Source organism: Lutra lutra, chromosome 12 (genome assembly GCF_902655055.1).
Source record: "Lutra lutra chromosome 12, mLutLut1.2, whole genome shotgun sequence".
Lineage (NCBI taxonomy): Eukaryota > Metazoa > Chordata > Mammalia > Carnivora > Mustelidae > Lutra > Lutra lutra.
Genome location: NC_062289.1, coordinates 83989551 through 84004671, shown reverse-complemented (window position 1 = coordinate 84004671; position 15121 = coordinate 83989551). Strand labels below are relative to the sequence as shown.

At 53.6% G+C, this 15121-nt stretch overlaps 1 protein-coding gene across 6 annotated transcripts in view; it reads right to left on the bottom strand.

Moving 5' to 3' along the window:
• Positions 1-1968: 1968 nt before the first annotated feature.
• The window catches only part of ABCB9 (ATP binding cassette subfamily B member 9), a 31225-nt gene continuing 18072 nt past the window's right edge, over positions 1969-15121 (bottom strand). For 5 of the 6 annotated variants that reach the window (XM_047697604.1, XM_047697603.1, XM_047697602.1 and 2 more), the window contains exons 6-12: positions 14807-15004; positions 13460-13588; positions 11065-11253; positions 10402-10575; positions 7905-8064; positions 5631-5767; positions 1969-3300 (exon numbers count right to left, since the gene is read on the bottom strand). In XM_047697604.1, the coding sequence (XP_047553560.1) occupies positions 3040-3300; positions 5631-5767; positions 7905-8064; positions 10402-10575; positions 11065-11253; positions 13460-13588; positions 14807-15004 (1248 nt within the window). In that variant the 3' untranslated portion in view covers positions 1969-3039. Of the gene's footprint in view, positions 3301-4347; positions 4559-5630; positions 5768-7904; positions 8065-10401; positions 10576-11064; positions 11254-13459; positions 13589-14806; positions 15005-15121 lie in introns of those variants that run through there. The other variant, XM_047697605.1, reaches the window with a different exon arrangement.

Genomic DNA, 15121 nt, shown 5'->3' with positions numbered 1-15121 from the left:
AACATTTATTTAAAAAATCATATCTCAGGGTGCCTGGGTGGCTCAGTGGGTGAAAGCCTCTGCCTTCGGCTTGGGTCATGATCCCAGGGTCCTGGGATTGAGCCCACGCATCGGGCTCTCTGCTCTGCAGGGAGCCTGCTTCCCCCTCTCTGTCTGCCTCTCTGCCTACTTGTGATCTTTGTCTGTCAAATAAATAAATAAAATCTTAAAAAAATAATAATAAAAAAATGGGGCGCCTGGGTGGCTCAGTGGGTTAAAGCCTCTGCCTTCGGCTCAGGTCACTATCCCAGGGCCCTGGGATCGAGCCCGCATCGGGCTCTTTGCTCAGCGGAGAGCCTGCTTCCCTTCCTCTCTCTGCCTGCTTCTCTGCCTACTTGTGTTCTCTGTCTGTCAAATAAATAAATAAAATCTTTAAAAAAAAAAAAAGAAAAAGAAATAAAAAAAAATAATAATAATAGTAAAAAAAATTAAAAATCCTATCTGCCTTCTAAAAGGCAGCTAGCTTGGTCTCTGAAAGGTTCTTTTGTTTGCCTAGGGTCTGCTTTGGGTTCAGGTTTACGAACTGGGGAGCTGTAGCGGACACCGGCATGGGGACATGCGTGAATCTGGGGAGCCCAGCCTAGGGTTGTTGGAGGGTGGGGGTGGGGAGGGGGTGAGGGAGGAGCCTGGGCTGGAATGGGGTTGGGCTGTGGTCCCCCAACCCCTGCCCCTTGGCAGGGAAAAACTCCCCCTGATGGGGAAGCTCCAAAGACTTTGGAGGAAAAGGATGTTGAGGATAGAGGTTACCAACTGGTGACCCACAGGGGGCAGACTGCCTCGAGCTGTGTTTATTGACCCTGGGTTTTGTAAGCTAATTTGAGCCAATCTATAAAAAGCAGTCAATCTCACATTAAAACTCCAATTTCCAGCTTCTCCAAAAATCTCTGCGGATCTGCTGACTCAAGGCCACCTTCCTGTGTGGCCTCAAGGGACTACAGCAGAAACCCAGCACCCCCACCCCACCACCGCCGCTGCACAAGTCTGAGGCCTCGGTCACCATTCATTCCCAGGCTGGCACCGTGTTCTCTTTCTAATGGAACGGAAAGATTTCTCTGCGCCATCCCGCGAGTGGGAAAGCGGAACAGAAACCAAGAGGGTTGTCTCCTTTCTCGTATACCTGGCCGACTGCACACACTTGCAGTACTTACCTGGCTCCTGGAAGCACTTCTGTTTGAGAACTCAGGTCCAACGTTGGATCCGTACAGCCTCTGCCGCAGGGTCAGTCAAGTCTCCCCAGCCTGTGCCCTTAGAGCTGCACTCTCAGGCCTTCCGTGGTTGGGAAGACACACACGCACGCTTCTTGGGTGTGAATCCCGGCTCTAGCCCTCACTAGCTGGTGGTCCTGAGCAAGCAGCTTAACCTCCCTGGGACTCGGTTTCCTTAAGCCCTGAGGTGAAGCCGGAGAGACTCGGCTGGTGGCAGTCTGGGTCAGCTTACTGGGCAGGAAAATGGGTACGTGGCCGCACCAGTAGTTACTGATACTGAAATATTTCTCCACTGGCTGGTAAACAGCCACTGCCCCCTGGCCCCCTCCCGGGACCCCGGACTTCATCACAGCCCCCAAGAACTGCCCCAGAGGTTTTTCCTGTGCCCAGTCTCACCTCCCTTCTGATGGAGCTGTTAGGTAAGACTTCCTGGCTCCGTGGGGTGGAGTGGGCATGGGGGGCCCGGTCCCTGATGGAAAAGAGCAGGTGGCATTTGCACAGAAATCCCCCAGATGTCAAGGAGACAGGCCTCCGTGACCCTGCACAAGCCCCGTGGAGACAGACAGACAGAGACGAATAAATTAGTCGGTGCTAGAGTTCCTGGGGACATGAAGAGCACAGAAGGGGGGCTCCCAGACCCTGTGGGGGAAGCCCTTTACCCAAATCTCTCAGGCTGTGTCTGATGGAAAAACCTAACCAGGTGACGGGGCAGAGGGCCCAGGAAGAGGTCAGAGGTCAGGGGTCAGAGGTAGTACACTTTATTGACCGGGATCTTCCAACATCTTGCAAACACCCACCCCCCTCCCCACCCCACAAAACCAGAGCCTGAGTTTTGCTGCCATTCTGTCCACCAGACAGGGAAGAGAACGCATCTCTCAGACATCCGGCACTGAAGGGCCTCCCAAGAGCAGAGCGAGGAGCGGAGCAGGGGTGCATGTGTGGGAGGGGGCTGCCGGCTGGAGGGGGGAGATGGGAGCAAGGGATGAGGTGGGCCTGAGGGGCTCACGCCGGGTGTGGGGCTGGGGCCACCCTGAGGCTCTGCCAGGCCTGGCCAGCCCCTCACTCCCCCAGTTAAGGTTAGTAGTGGTTCACAGTGAGACTGGCTTAGATTTGGCAGGACGGCAAGGGCCACGGGCAGACAGGCCCTTCCCGCTCTTCCCGCCGACCCTTGGCCTGACTCAGGAAGCTGCAAAGAGTGAGAGAGGAAGTCCCTTCCTCCGTGTCCCCCTCAGGGACAGGAAAGCCCCTTCTCATCGAGGGGCAGAGGGCAGAGGCCTAATTCTCCCCTGGCATCCCCCAGGCTATTAGGAAGGATCGTTCACCCCCTGGCTCAGAAGTTTCTAGAATATCTCAGTGACCTTGCCCATCATTACTCCCCATTAAAAAAAAAAAAAAAAAAAAAGTTTTTGAATCTGGAGTTGACTGGGGCCCATCGAACCAAGCAGTAAAAAACCTTGGTTCTTCAAGTGAGATCTTGGTTTAAAAGGTAGCTCTACCTTCTCTTAGAAGCCCTGGGAGACCGGATGGAGAGACCAGCGGGGTCTCTGCTGCCCAGACTTGAGGCAGCGGCTCCCGGCAGCGCGGGGAAGGGCGGGGTGGGGGTGGGGGCAGGTGGATGGAGTGGGAAGGGGGGGGCGCGATGCAGGAAGCAGTGACACGTGGGACATGGCAGGCTGCCCTCCTGGCACGGTGGGCCTGGGCTCAGAGGGCAGCGGGGCTGGGGGGGCGCCCCATGGGTACATTTGCCCGGCAGGTGCCGGGGCCTCAGCCCCACCGTGCGAGGCGGGGCCCGCAGTCAGGCCTTGTGGCCGCTGCCGCCCGGAGGCTCCTTGTGACCAGCTGAGTAGTCCGCGGCGGGCTCGAGCCCCAGCATCTGCCGCTGCACCAGCTTGGCGTAGAGGCCGCCCTGGGCCAGCAGCTGCTGGTGCGTGCCCTGCTGCACCACGCGGCCCTTGTCCAGCACCACGATGAGGTGCGCGCGCTCCACCGTGCTCAGGCGGTGCGCGATGATGAGCACGGTGTGCTTCTGCAGGTTGCCGTGGATGGCCTGCTGGATCTGGGGAGACGGAGGGGGCCGGCTCGTGGGGGCGCTGCCCCACCCCCCCCCCACCACGCCCGGAGCTGCTAGGCTCCCACACCCACCCTGTAGCTGAGCCTCAGTGCCTCCTTAGGGAAGCCAGGGCTCGCCCCCCCACCCCACTGGCTCCCTGGGGTTTGGGGCACAGGAGACGGAGTTCAGGGCCCGGCGCAGGGGAGGCGCCTGGCGAGCGACAGCTGAACCCTAACCTGGTCTCCTCTCTGCTCTTCCTGCTCCTTGCAACCTTCTCCTTGGCTCATGGTCTCACCATTAGCCTCAAAGCTGAAGCCCACGAGACCGCGGCCCTCAATTCCCCATCCTTGGCCAAATCCAAAGGCCTGGTGGAATCCTTCTGGGGGCATCTCTCCCCAGTTCATCTGGCTCTTTCCATCCTTCCACTGCTACCCCTGTTACTTCTTGCCCGGATGCCTGCAACCTGCCGTCCCCGTCTCCTTCGTCAGCCTCGTGGATTTAACATTTCGATTGGTTCTTGCTGAATTCCTGCTCCGAGCCCCCCAACAGCTTCTTGTCCCAAACAAGAATAAAATCCAGCCTCTGCCTGCCATTCTGCATTTGTCACAGACAAGACTTTGCGACACCAAGAGGGACCCCTGACATAAACTAGGGACCTGAGTTAGCAACGATGCATTAAAACCCACTCATCGACTGAAACAAATGTACCGTGACAAGATGCTGATCACAGGAGAAACAGTCTGTGGGGTGAAAAGGAGATATAGGGGAACTCTCTGCACTTTTTGCTGAATTTTCTTTTCTTTTTTTTTTTTTTTAAAGATTTTATTTTATTTATTTGTCAGAGAGAGAGAGGGAGAGAGAGCGAGCACAGGCAGACAGAATGGCAGGCAGAGGCAGAGGGAGAAGCAGGCTCCCTGCCGAGCAAGGAGCCCGATGTGGGACTCGATCCCAGGACGCTGGGATCATGACCTGAGCTGAAGGCAGCTGCTTAACCAACTGAGCCACCCAGGCGTCCCTGAATTTTCTTTAAACCTGAAACTTTTCTTCAAAAAAAAAAAAAAAATTCCAAACTCTATGACTAGGGCCCAAGGAGCCGGTGTCTCCCTATGACTCTGTCCTCACCTTACCTTGTCAGACTCCCACCAGCCTGACATGCTGACCTTTGGGCTTGCCTGTGAACTTGCTCTGGGCCTTTGCACATGCTGCTCTTTTCCTTCTTGGATGCTCAGCTGGCTCTTCTCCTGGGTCTCAGCTCAAATGGCACCTGAAGACCCCATGTGCATCGAGGAGATGGTCACACTCCAGCAGGGCTTCGGGAGTGTAAGGCCGTGTCTCGGGGATGGCCCAGCCCCCCAAATGCTCAGTGCTGCTGGGGGAACGGACTGTTCCAGCCAACTCCCGACAGTAGGCCCCTGACCTCCCTTTCTTAAAGTGTTTAATAAAAAGGGCTTCTAATTGCAAATCCTTTCTCTGTCCCTTCCATACTTATATATGAATCTCCTACAGTCAGGAGTGTCTTTCTCAAGGACCTAAAGGCCATTCCTTTGAAATGTAATCATCAGGAAGGACAGGCCTGGGTCTCCCAGTCTCTATGGGAGGACAGAATTCCCGCCCACACTCATCTTCCTAATCACATCCACACTCACCAACTCCCGGCTGTCCCTCGAGCCTGCTCCCTATGCCTTCATTCTCCTTCAACGCCTGTCACCGCTGTCCCCTCTGCACAAATCAGAATGGAGCCCTGCTCTTTCCCTTCCTGTCAGTTGCTACTGAAGAAAATCTGTTTTTCCAGCATCAATGTCTGGCTGTGTCCCTCTCTGACAGGGTGACCTGTCTCAATTTCTCTCTCAGATGGTTTTGTTTTCTGTGTGCCATGGGCCACAGGTTGAACTCATGCTCGTCTCCCCCGGGACTGGAAAAGCCGCAGGGGCAGTCCTCTGTCTGTCTGGTCAGCCCGTCACGGCAACCTCGGCAGCTGGGACAGTGCCTAGCGGCCCAGTGCTCAGTGAGTGCCTGTGTAATCCAAGATCCGACCAGGGAGGGGCCGTGGCACCCACCTGGTCACTGACAGATACACAGTTGGACGCTCTTTACCAATGGAAAGGGGGCTCAGGGAGCGGAAGACACGGGCTCCCATGATGAGCTAAGGGCAGGGCCTCGACTCCAAACCCGTGTCATGTATTTTGAGCTCCGCCAAGAGCCAGCTGGATGGACCCTTCAGCCCTGAACACCCCAGTCCAGGAAGTTGACAGCCTGGGGGAGCCCCCAGGGCATCTCCAAGCCCTTCGTGGTGCCCGCTCTTTTCTCCGGCATCACCCCGCCACCCCGCCACTCACCAGGTACTCGCTCTCCGCATCCAGAGCGCTGGTGGCTTCGTCCAAGATGAGGACAGGTGGGTTCCGCACCAGAGCCCGAGCCATGGCCACCCGCTGCTTCTGGCCACCCGACAGCTGGGCGCCCTTCTCCCCAGTCTCTGCGTGACAAAGGGACAGGGGCAAATGAGCAGAGGGTGAGGCCAGGGCAGCCCTAGGGAAGACAGAGAGGACCCTCTCCTCTTCTTTTCCTTGCTGCCGCAGGAGCTGTGCTCTCCAGGAAAAGGCGTGGTCCAGAGGGCCACAGACTGGGACAACCAACAGCTCCCAAACTCACCGAAGGACGCTCTCCCTCCCTGTTCATGCGAATCATGACTACATTCGATTGGTACTAAGATACCAATTTTTCCCTATTAATATGGAAAACATCCCGATATCTGATAATACACTGTCCTGGTGTCGCTGTGGGGAGACAGGCACTCCCCTATCCTTCTGGGGCAAGCACAGTTGGGGTGATCCCTCTGGCCACAGTGCATACACCCTGTGTCTATCACTCTGCACTGTGAAAGTCTATGGATCACAAGTTCAAGTGCATGACCCTGGCACCCGCATCCCCACATCTGTGGATTGTCCCTACAAGTGACTTTCCCAAGCACGGTGGCCAAGGCCCATGTTACGCACGACTCACAGGACTAACACTGCAAATCAAAACAAAAGATCGACTTGAACGTCCATCAGCAGGAAACTGAATGAATTTTTTAAACTAATTATCATAAAGCCCGATACCCTGGAATACTATGCCACTGCTTAAAAATGGAGCAAGGGAGGTCTAAGTGACGACGTGGAATGTCACTAAGATGCCATGTTAAGTTAAAAAAAAAAAAAAAGCCAGGTGCAGAATATTAAGTGCTGGGTTTGTTTTTTTTTTCTTTAAAGGTTAGGAGGAGGGGCGCCTGGGCGGCTCAGTGGGTTAAAGCCTCTGCCTTCGGCTCAGGTCATGGTCCCGGGGTCCTGGGATCGAGCCCTGCGTCAAGCTCTCTGCTCGGCAGGGAGCCTGCTTTCTCCTCTCTCTCTGCCTGCCTCTCTGCCTACTTGTGATCTCTGTCTGTCAAATAAATAAAATCTTTAAAAAAAAAAAAAGGTTAGGAGGAAATAAAAATATACATTCACTGGGGCGCCTGGGTGGCTCAGTGGGTTAAGCCTCTGTCTTTGGGTCAGGTCATGATCTCAGGGTCCTGGGATCAAGCCCCACATTGGGCTCTCTGCTCATCAGGGAGCCTGCTCCCCTCCCACCTCTGCCTACTTGTAATCTCTGTCTGTCAAATAAATAAGAAATCTTAAAAAAAAAAATATATATATATATATATATATATATATATATATATGTTCATTCATATTTGCATGAAGAAGCTCCCAAATGACATGTAGTAAGGTAACAAAAGACGTTTGGGTGGGTCAGGAGGAAACAGGGGTAGAGAAAGGGATGGAGTAAAACCCCTCATTGTCTATCATTTCATATACATTTTTAGTTTTGAACCATGTGAATAGCCCCTTCTCAAGAGTTAAAATTTTATTTTATTTATTTTTTAAAGAACTTATTTATTCATTTGACAGAGAGAGATCACAAGTAGGCAGAGGGGCAGATGGAGAGAGAGGGGAAGCAGGTTCCCTGCTTAGCAGAGAGCCCGATGTGGGGCTCGATCTCAGGACCCTGGGACCATGACCTGAGCTGAAGGCAGAGGCTTTAACCCACTGAGCCACCCAGGTGCCCCTAGAGTTAAAATTTTAAAGTATATTAAGTATAACAAAATATATGATATAAATCATACACTGTTAAATTTATTATATTAAAATATTGACTTGATACAAAATTAAGCAACTTGATACATTAAGCAAATGTATTATTTGAAAATCACCATGTTTTGGGGCACCTGGGTGGCTCAGTCGGTTAAGCATCCGCCTTCAGCTCAGATCATGATTCCAGGGTCCTGGGATCGAGTCCCGCATTGGGCTCCCTGCTCAGCTCCCCGCTCAGGGCGAGCCTGCTTCTCCCTCTCCCTCAGCCCCTCCCCCCATGCTCCTGCTCTCTCTCTTTCTAAAAAATAAGTCATAGATAATAATAATGTTTAAAAATAAATAGAGGTGGTTGGTTGCATGGTACTGTAAAGGTATTAAACGTCGAGTGAATTTCACATGGAATCAAAAGCAGCCGGCAGAGAGCAATGCTTCACCCGGAGGGTCGCATCCCTGAGCGTGGACCTTCAGGCAGGGTGGAGGTGACGCTCCTGGGCTGTGTACCTGTATTGTAGCCGTCCTGGAGCTCCATGATGAAGCCGTGGGCATTTGCCTTCTGTGCGGCCTCCACTACCATCTCGAAGGGTACAGTGGGCAGGCCATAGGAGATGTTGTCTGTGATGGAGCGGGCGAACAGCACCGGCTCCTGGCTCACGAGGGAGATCTGTGCAGGAGAAAGGATGGGGCATGACAGGCCAGGCACGCATCCGTCCAGCTGTCACCAGGAACCTCGCCAGCGCCAGGCCTGCCTGACGCCAGGGGTCTTGGGTCTGAAATCTGAGCAGAGCCGGAGCCCGGCTGTTAGCATCAGCTGCCTCTTTCCTTCAAAAACAACAGAGTCCACTTTCTGCACAAGCCCTCAGCTTTCCCCGACCAAAAATCTGGGGCCTGTTAAGCGGGCTGCTCTGACCTGAGCCAAGTTCCCTGACCTCGAAGAGAGCTCGCTGTCTGCCCCTGTCTTGGGTGGGGTGGGGAGAGCCAGGGAGGGGAGAGAAAGAGAATGTGGAATGTGAGTCTGTCCATGCCAGGAGACAAGAGGCCATAGCAGCCCCCAGGCCATAAAGGCCTCCCTGGTGTCTCCTTCCTTCGGAGAGAATAATTTAAAGAACTTGTCCCGTGATTCCAGTTTTAGGAATGTAGCCTACAAAACTGAGAGTATGGAGGATATCACTGCAACACTGTAAGTAGAAAGAAAAATCAGTTTCACAAATTGGAGATTGACTCATAATCACAGTGTATCCATTAAATCAAATAACACACACACACACACATCATGATTCTGTTTTTGTTTAAAAAAAACGATATATGAAGGGGTGCCTGGGTGACTCAGTCGGTTGAGCATCCCACTCAACTCAGGTTATGATCTCAGGGTCGTGGGATCGAGCCCTGCATCAGGCTCTGTGCTGGGTGTGGAGCCTGCTTGGGATCCCCTCCCCCACTCTCTCCCTCTGCCTATCTATCTCTCTTTAAAAAAACAAAAAAGTAAAAAACTTATATACGGGCCTTTACTTACCAATATGTTTATATAAAGATAGGAAACTGGTTGGGATGGATATTTACTAAACTGCTAACAGCAGTTAACCTCCATGGAGTGGAATTTAAAAGGTAAGGTGGAGGGGAACTCTCATGTCTTAATTACAAAATTCTCTGAATATATGGGAATGTGGTTAGATTGTTGTATTTTACTCTTTGGGGCTTATGAAAATTAAAATTTTTAATTTGAACTAAAGAGCAGGTATTCACAAAAGAGGAAATCTAAGTAGTAAACCATATGTTAAAGTACTTGGTATGTCTGGTCATCAGGAAAAATGCAAAAGACCGCCATGAAGTACTTCTATGTATGTCCTCACCAGCTGGCAAAAAGATCGGCACTGACAATATTAACTATCTAAGAATATTACATGTCTGAGCATATTAGCTAGTACAAAGCCTGAATAGCTCTGCCTGAGGGCCACTTCCAGAACTCTGATAGGTAGCAGCCTTGTCATCACATACTTGGGACCACTGCTCAGCCATTTATACCTGGTTATATGCAGGCGGGTAGGCAGATATCACAATGTGTGGCCCCTACCACCATCTAGAACTTGGTTAGGAGTTCTGGAATCTCTGTGCCAGTCCTCAGGCTCTCCTATAATTTAATGTATGTTGATGATGAAAATGGTGCCTTCTTGGTAGTTGGTTTTTCTTGTATTGTGTACAACCTGAACAACCATCCAGGGCATCCCTGTTCTTAGACTAGCACAGGATCAGGAGTTGAGGATCTCTTTCTGAAATGATTACCAAAAACTGTATTGTCATGAGTAAGCCTCTTTTACATACTAGAGATGACTTAAATGCAGAGCCACTGGAACTCTCATCCACTGCTAGTGGGAATGTAAAGTGGTATGAACACCCTAGTGACAGTAGCTACTAGAGTCAGGGATGTGCATGCACTCTGGGAGAACATATGTACCCGTGCGCACTAGAAAATGTGGACAAAATTGTCTACGTCAGTATTGGTAACAGTAAAAACAGGAAACAATACAAGTCCCCATCAAGAGCAGAATGCCCAACTAGATGGTGACATGCTCACACCGTAGATTATCACCCAGAAATGAAAACGAATGAACGACAACCACAGCCTCAACCTGGATGTCTCACAAATAACGCTGAGCGGAAGAAGCAAGACCCAGCTGAACACATGTTCTATGATCCCAGCCAGATGAAGGTCAAGACTAGGCAAAACACAGCTCTGTTGTTCGGGGAGGCACAAAGCAATGGTAAAGCTGAAGAAAAGAAGGAGAAGATCATAAAGTCAGGGAGATGTGGCCTCTGGGGGAAAGAGAAGGGACACACGGGGTGGGAGAGTCCTGGAATGTTCTGTTTCTTGACCCGGGCGCTGGTGCGCAGGTGAAGCTCTCCGAGCCTGTGTTTACCTCTGTCACTTCTCCGCACCTGTGTGACTGCTCTCAGGGTGAAGGTCGGACAAAGCGCACAGGACAACAAAGGGCCATTCACGTACCACGCGGTGCAGGTACTTGTGGTCATAGGCGCTGATGGGCTTTCCGTCCAGCAGCACACAGCCCCCCTCCAGCGGGTAGAAGTTCTCTAGGATGTTGACGCAGGAACTCTTCCCACTGCCCGAGGGCCCCACGAGCGCGGTCACCTTTCCTGGGGACAGGCTGAAGGAGACATTCTGCAAGGAACAGGCGGACACCATGTGGAGCCACTGGCTCAGATGCCCTGACCTTGAACACAGGCAGGCGCCCTTCCCACCCCACCCATGCTCCTTTGCCGCGGTTGGGCACTGCCAGCCCCTGAATATTCCCTTTTCTAGGATTTGGCAGGATCTTGATGCTCACTTCCACAGCCTGGGTGCCTCCTCCCCTTGTTCAGGACCATCTCCAATGTCCTCTCCTCTGAGAAGCCCTCCTGGACTGTTAACGCCATCCCTGTGAGTGCTACCTGTGAGCTACCCCTATCACACCACCGACTTACTGCCTTGCTGGCACTTATTATCTGGAACGTTCTGTTAATGATCTGCCTTCCCTGACTCCAGCCCGAACTCCACGAGGACCAGGACTCTGTCTTACGTGGTCCTGGCTATACTATGAGGCCTGGCATGCAGGTGAGAGACAGGATGAGGGAAGGGATGATGTGGGTGGGCCTCGGGCACCCCTCTCACCTGCAGAACTTGGGTGTGGGGCCGAGTGCGGTAGGTGAAGGTCACGTTCTCAAAGTCCACCCGGCCCTCCAGGCGGTCAGGGGCCAAGTTCCCATCATGCACCATGGTTGGCTGCCGGTCAATGAACTCGAACACCTTCTCAGCGGCCCCCACTCCCTGCATCAGGCCACTATAGACGGAGCCCACGGACTGCGGGGGGAGGAGACACACGTTCCTGTCGCAGTGACACCCCAGCACTGGGACCCCCGTGGTGCCAGAGTGATGAAGGGGTGCAGAGAGAGCAGGGACACAGCAGCCGTTGGGGGGGGCAGGACGCTGCCAGGAGCCCCCCAGCAGTACAGCCGGGAATGACAACACTGACAAAACGAGGGCAGCAAGGGGCCGCCTGGGTGGCTCAGTGGTTAAGAATCTGCCTTTGGCTCAGGTCATGGTCCCGGGGTCCTAGGATTAAGCCCCGCATTGGGCTCCCTGCTCAGAGGGGAGTCTGTTTCTCCCTCTCCCACTCGCCCTGCTCATGCTCGCTCTCCCTCTTTCCCTCTCTCAAATAAATAAATAAAATCTTAAAAACAAACAAGCAAACCATGAGAACAATGATAACAGACACCGAGCCGCTGGTGAGAACACATTAGGAAGGAGGGCCTTGCAGTCATTACAGCTAAACCTCACCGCCGTCCTGCGGGGCGGGTGTTCTCACCCCCCAGCGGAGGAAACGGAAGAGCAGGGAAGTTAAATAACCCGCCAGAATGTGGCAGAACAGGAATTCTGAAGAGAATTCCTCCCTCGGCTGCCAAAGCATTTTTTAATTTCGGTTTTAAAAACTGCTCTTAATTCACGCTATCCACGCGCCTTGCGTTAAAAACATACACAACAAATGCGAGCGATGATGACGACACATTTTGCTGAGAACTCTGTATACGTTACGGGGGGTAGATTTTAGCCTCATTTCATTTTTGCCAATGAGAAAACTGAGGCACAGAGAGCCCCTGTCCCTTCCCCCAGGTCACACAGCTGGGAAGTGGCAGATCCAGGCCTTGAACCCAGGGACGACTGGCTCCTGAGTTTAGGCCCTTGTGTGCTACGACCACGGGGGCCTGGCTGGGGAACCCAGCACCGAGGACTGTTAGTAACATCAAGCTATTATCACTCATGTTAAGATCTGAGCACCACGGAGGGGAGCGGTGCCCTTGGGCCTCCTCCCACAGGCGCATACGTAAATAATTCTGAGACTTAAAAACCATGCCATTGGGATCACACTCTTCCCATTCCTTCATGGTGTGCCTCAGGGTCTCTTGCACGCTGGTACCCCTAGATCTGCCTCATATCTATGGCTGAGACACCCTGCTTCTGGAACACCAATGGGCCATGTCAGCCTGATCCCTGACTGGTGGGCACTGGAGGACGCTTCGACTTACCACTCTGGAAAGTAATACACCTCTGCCCACCGGTGTGGGTGTCTCTGCACCCCAGTTCCTACAGTCAGGACTGCGGGCATCAAGTGACAGGCAGGTGTGGCCCTAGCCAAAGTAGAGGTCTAGCCATCTGCAGCAGACCCTAACGGCCCTCTCCCCAGACAGCCCCAGCTTTCTCACTGAAGGACACAGAGGCCCAACCTCTGTGCCTGGGAGTAAATGCCCCCACTCAGGGCATCCTCAAGCAGCAGCTGAGGGCTCGGGCGGGAACACCCCAGCTCCCTGTCTCCGGGTCTGTTCCTAGGGGAGCCTGAATGAAGGCAATATAAAACAACCCCTGCTTTTCCTGTGGGGTTTTAAACTCTTTAAAGTTGTGTTAAAGGGGAAGCTGGGTGGCTCAGTTGGTTAAGCATCTGCCTTTGGCTCAGGTCATGATCCCAGGACATGGTCCTGGGATCGAGCCCCGCATCCGGCTCGCTGCTCAGCGGGGAGCCTGCTTCTCCCTCTCCCACAGCCTCCCCCAACTTGTATTCCCTCTCTCGCTGTCTCTCTCTCTGTGTGTCAAATAAATAAATAAATAAATAAAATCTTTAAAAAATATATATTTAAAAAATCTAAGTGGGTTAAAATAAATTCAGACTCATCTGGTTTTGAACTGGGTTCCCCCACCAACGTGGTAGGCAAGTCCCTTGGCCTGAGACTCAGCCGCTTTTCCCGAGAAATGGGAGGTAGAACAGGACGAAGACCCCTCTCACGGTGTTGTTCAGAGCGTGTCCTGAAACACCCTTGTCCCTGTCACTTGACTTAGTAAATGGAGCTGTGACAGCCACATGGTAATACTACTGTCATCGTTGGTACTATGTTCTCTCCCCTACCTACCTAGAAAGAAACACACCCTCCATCACCCTGGAACACCCCCCACCTTTACATCCCTCTTCCCCATCCCTCCAGCCCCCCGAGACCCCCTCCCCAAGCCAGCCACTCACCTCCATACAGTCTCCCAGGACGAACTCGTAGATAATGAAGGAGATGAGGTTGCCGCTGGTCATCTGCCCTGAGATGACGAGGTGGCCCCCGTAGTAGAGGATACTGACCTGGACGACCAGCAGCGTGAGCTGAGGGCAGAGGGAAGAGGGGACCTGGGTCACAGAGGCCTTGGCCTGAGCCTGCCATCCCACCCCCACCCCCAGGCTGCAGGGCGGTGTGAGAGCAGCTGTGGGCTGTGCTCTCAGTCACAGACTGAACTCCAGCCAGGCAGGGGTGTCCTCCCACATGCTGCTGCCTGGCTGTCACTCCTGCCCTCCCGCTCCCCGGCCCTGGACTTCTTCCCCACAAAGGCCCCTAGCTGGAGGGAGCCATGGGCCTGGCGGAGAACAAGGCTTTCTTTGTGAGGCCCTGGCACGCACACACACAGCCTCCAGCACTCAGCCAGGCCAGGCGGGAGCTGTTAGTCTTCCTCTTCACTGGAAAGAGCAAGGCTCAGGGAGGTTCGGTCCATGGGCTAAGGTCACACAGCAAGCCAGGCAGGGCGGGACGATGGGGTCTGCTTCTTGTCCCCACCAGGTTCCCTGAAGGAGGGGCTGTGTCCAGGGCACCCTTGCCTCCCACTGCCTCTCCCCACCCCAAGCCCCTGGCTGGGTTAGACCCAGATCGATGGTTAGACCATGGTGCCTTTGTGCCAGGGACAAAAGGTCCCCATGCATGTGGGCAGACCGCTGCTTGGCTAGCTGAGCTGGGTTTCGGGCCCCTTCTCCTCTCTGGCTGGGTCCTCTTGAGGGACAGCCTGCCCTGACCCCGGCCCCCTGGTAGATCACCATTCTTTCTTCCTCCTAAACTAACCCTTCTCATACCTACTCCAGCTATGCCCCGATGTGCCCACCTCCCAGACGTGGCCAACAGACAGCAGTATGCTCCAAGCGCTCCCCATTCTCCAGGGAGGGGCTGTGACTTACCCCCAGGGAGTGAGCTAGACACTCTAATGGGGTGTGTGTGGTTTGACATAGGGCCTGCCAGGCGGCCTAGGTTGGGTCCCGCTGGCCTTGGGGTGACTCCCTTCTGGGGCAAGGACATTTCCCCAGCTGAGATGCTTCCCCGGCTACCCCATGCCCAGGTAAGAGGCAAAGAGGAGGTGCCCCATGAGGACAATCACTGGGAGAGTACAGTCCTTCCCAAAAAGATTCCCCTGTCGAAAAGCAGAAAGAGGGGCAGAGTAAGGTCAAGTGTAACCAGGCTGACACCGACATGGAGGGACCAAGGCTTACGTCCTGGTCAGGGGATCCCTCCATCTTTGTGTCCTGACCCCCGACAGACCTGCCCAGGCCAGGGGCACATACCCCACTGCCCCAGACGTAGTAGGTGTAGGCTGCGGCCTCCTTCCTGTTCAGCTTGTACACCTGCTGGAGCTTCCGGGAATACACCTCTGCCTCTTCCTCCTCGTTGGCAAAGCTCCGCACGGTCTTCATGGCACTAATGGTCTCCTCGGCTGTACTGCTGGCCCTTGCCAGGGCATTCTGGACCTCTTTGGAGAGCCTCTGTAGCCAGGGGCGGGGACAAGAGGGACGAAACCCCAAAACAGTCTCACTATCCAATGGCCCCCAGTCTCTCTGGGTTTTTCTACCCTCAGTTAGCGCCAGCTCTCTGTGCACAGA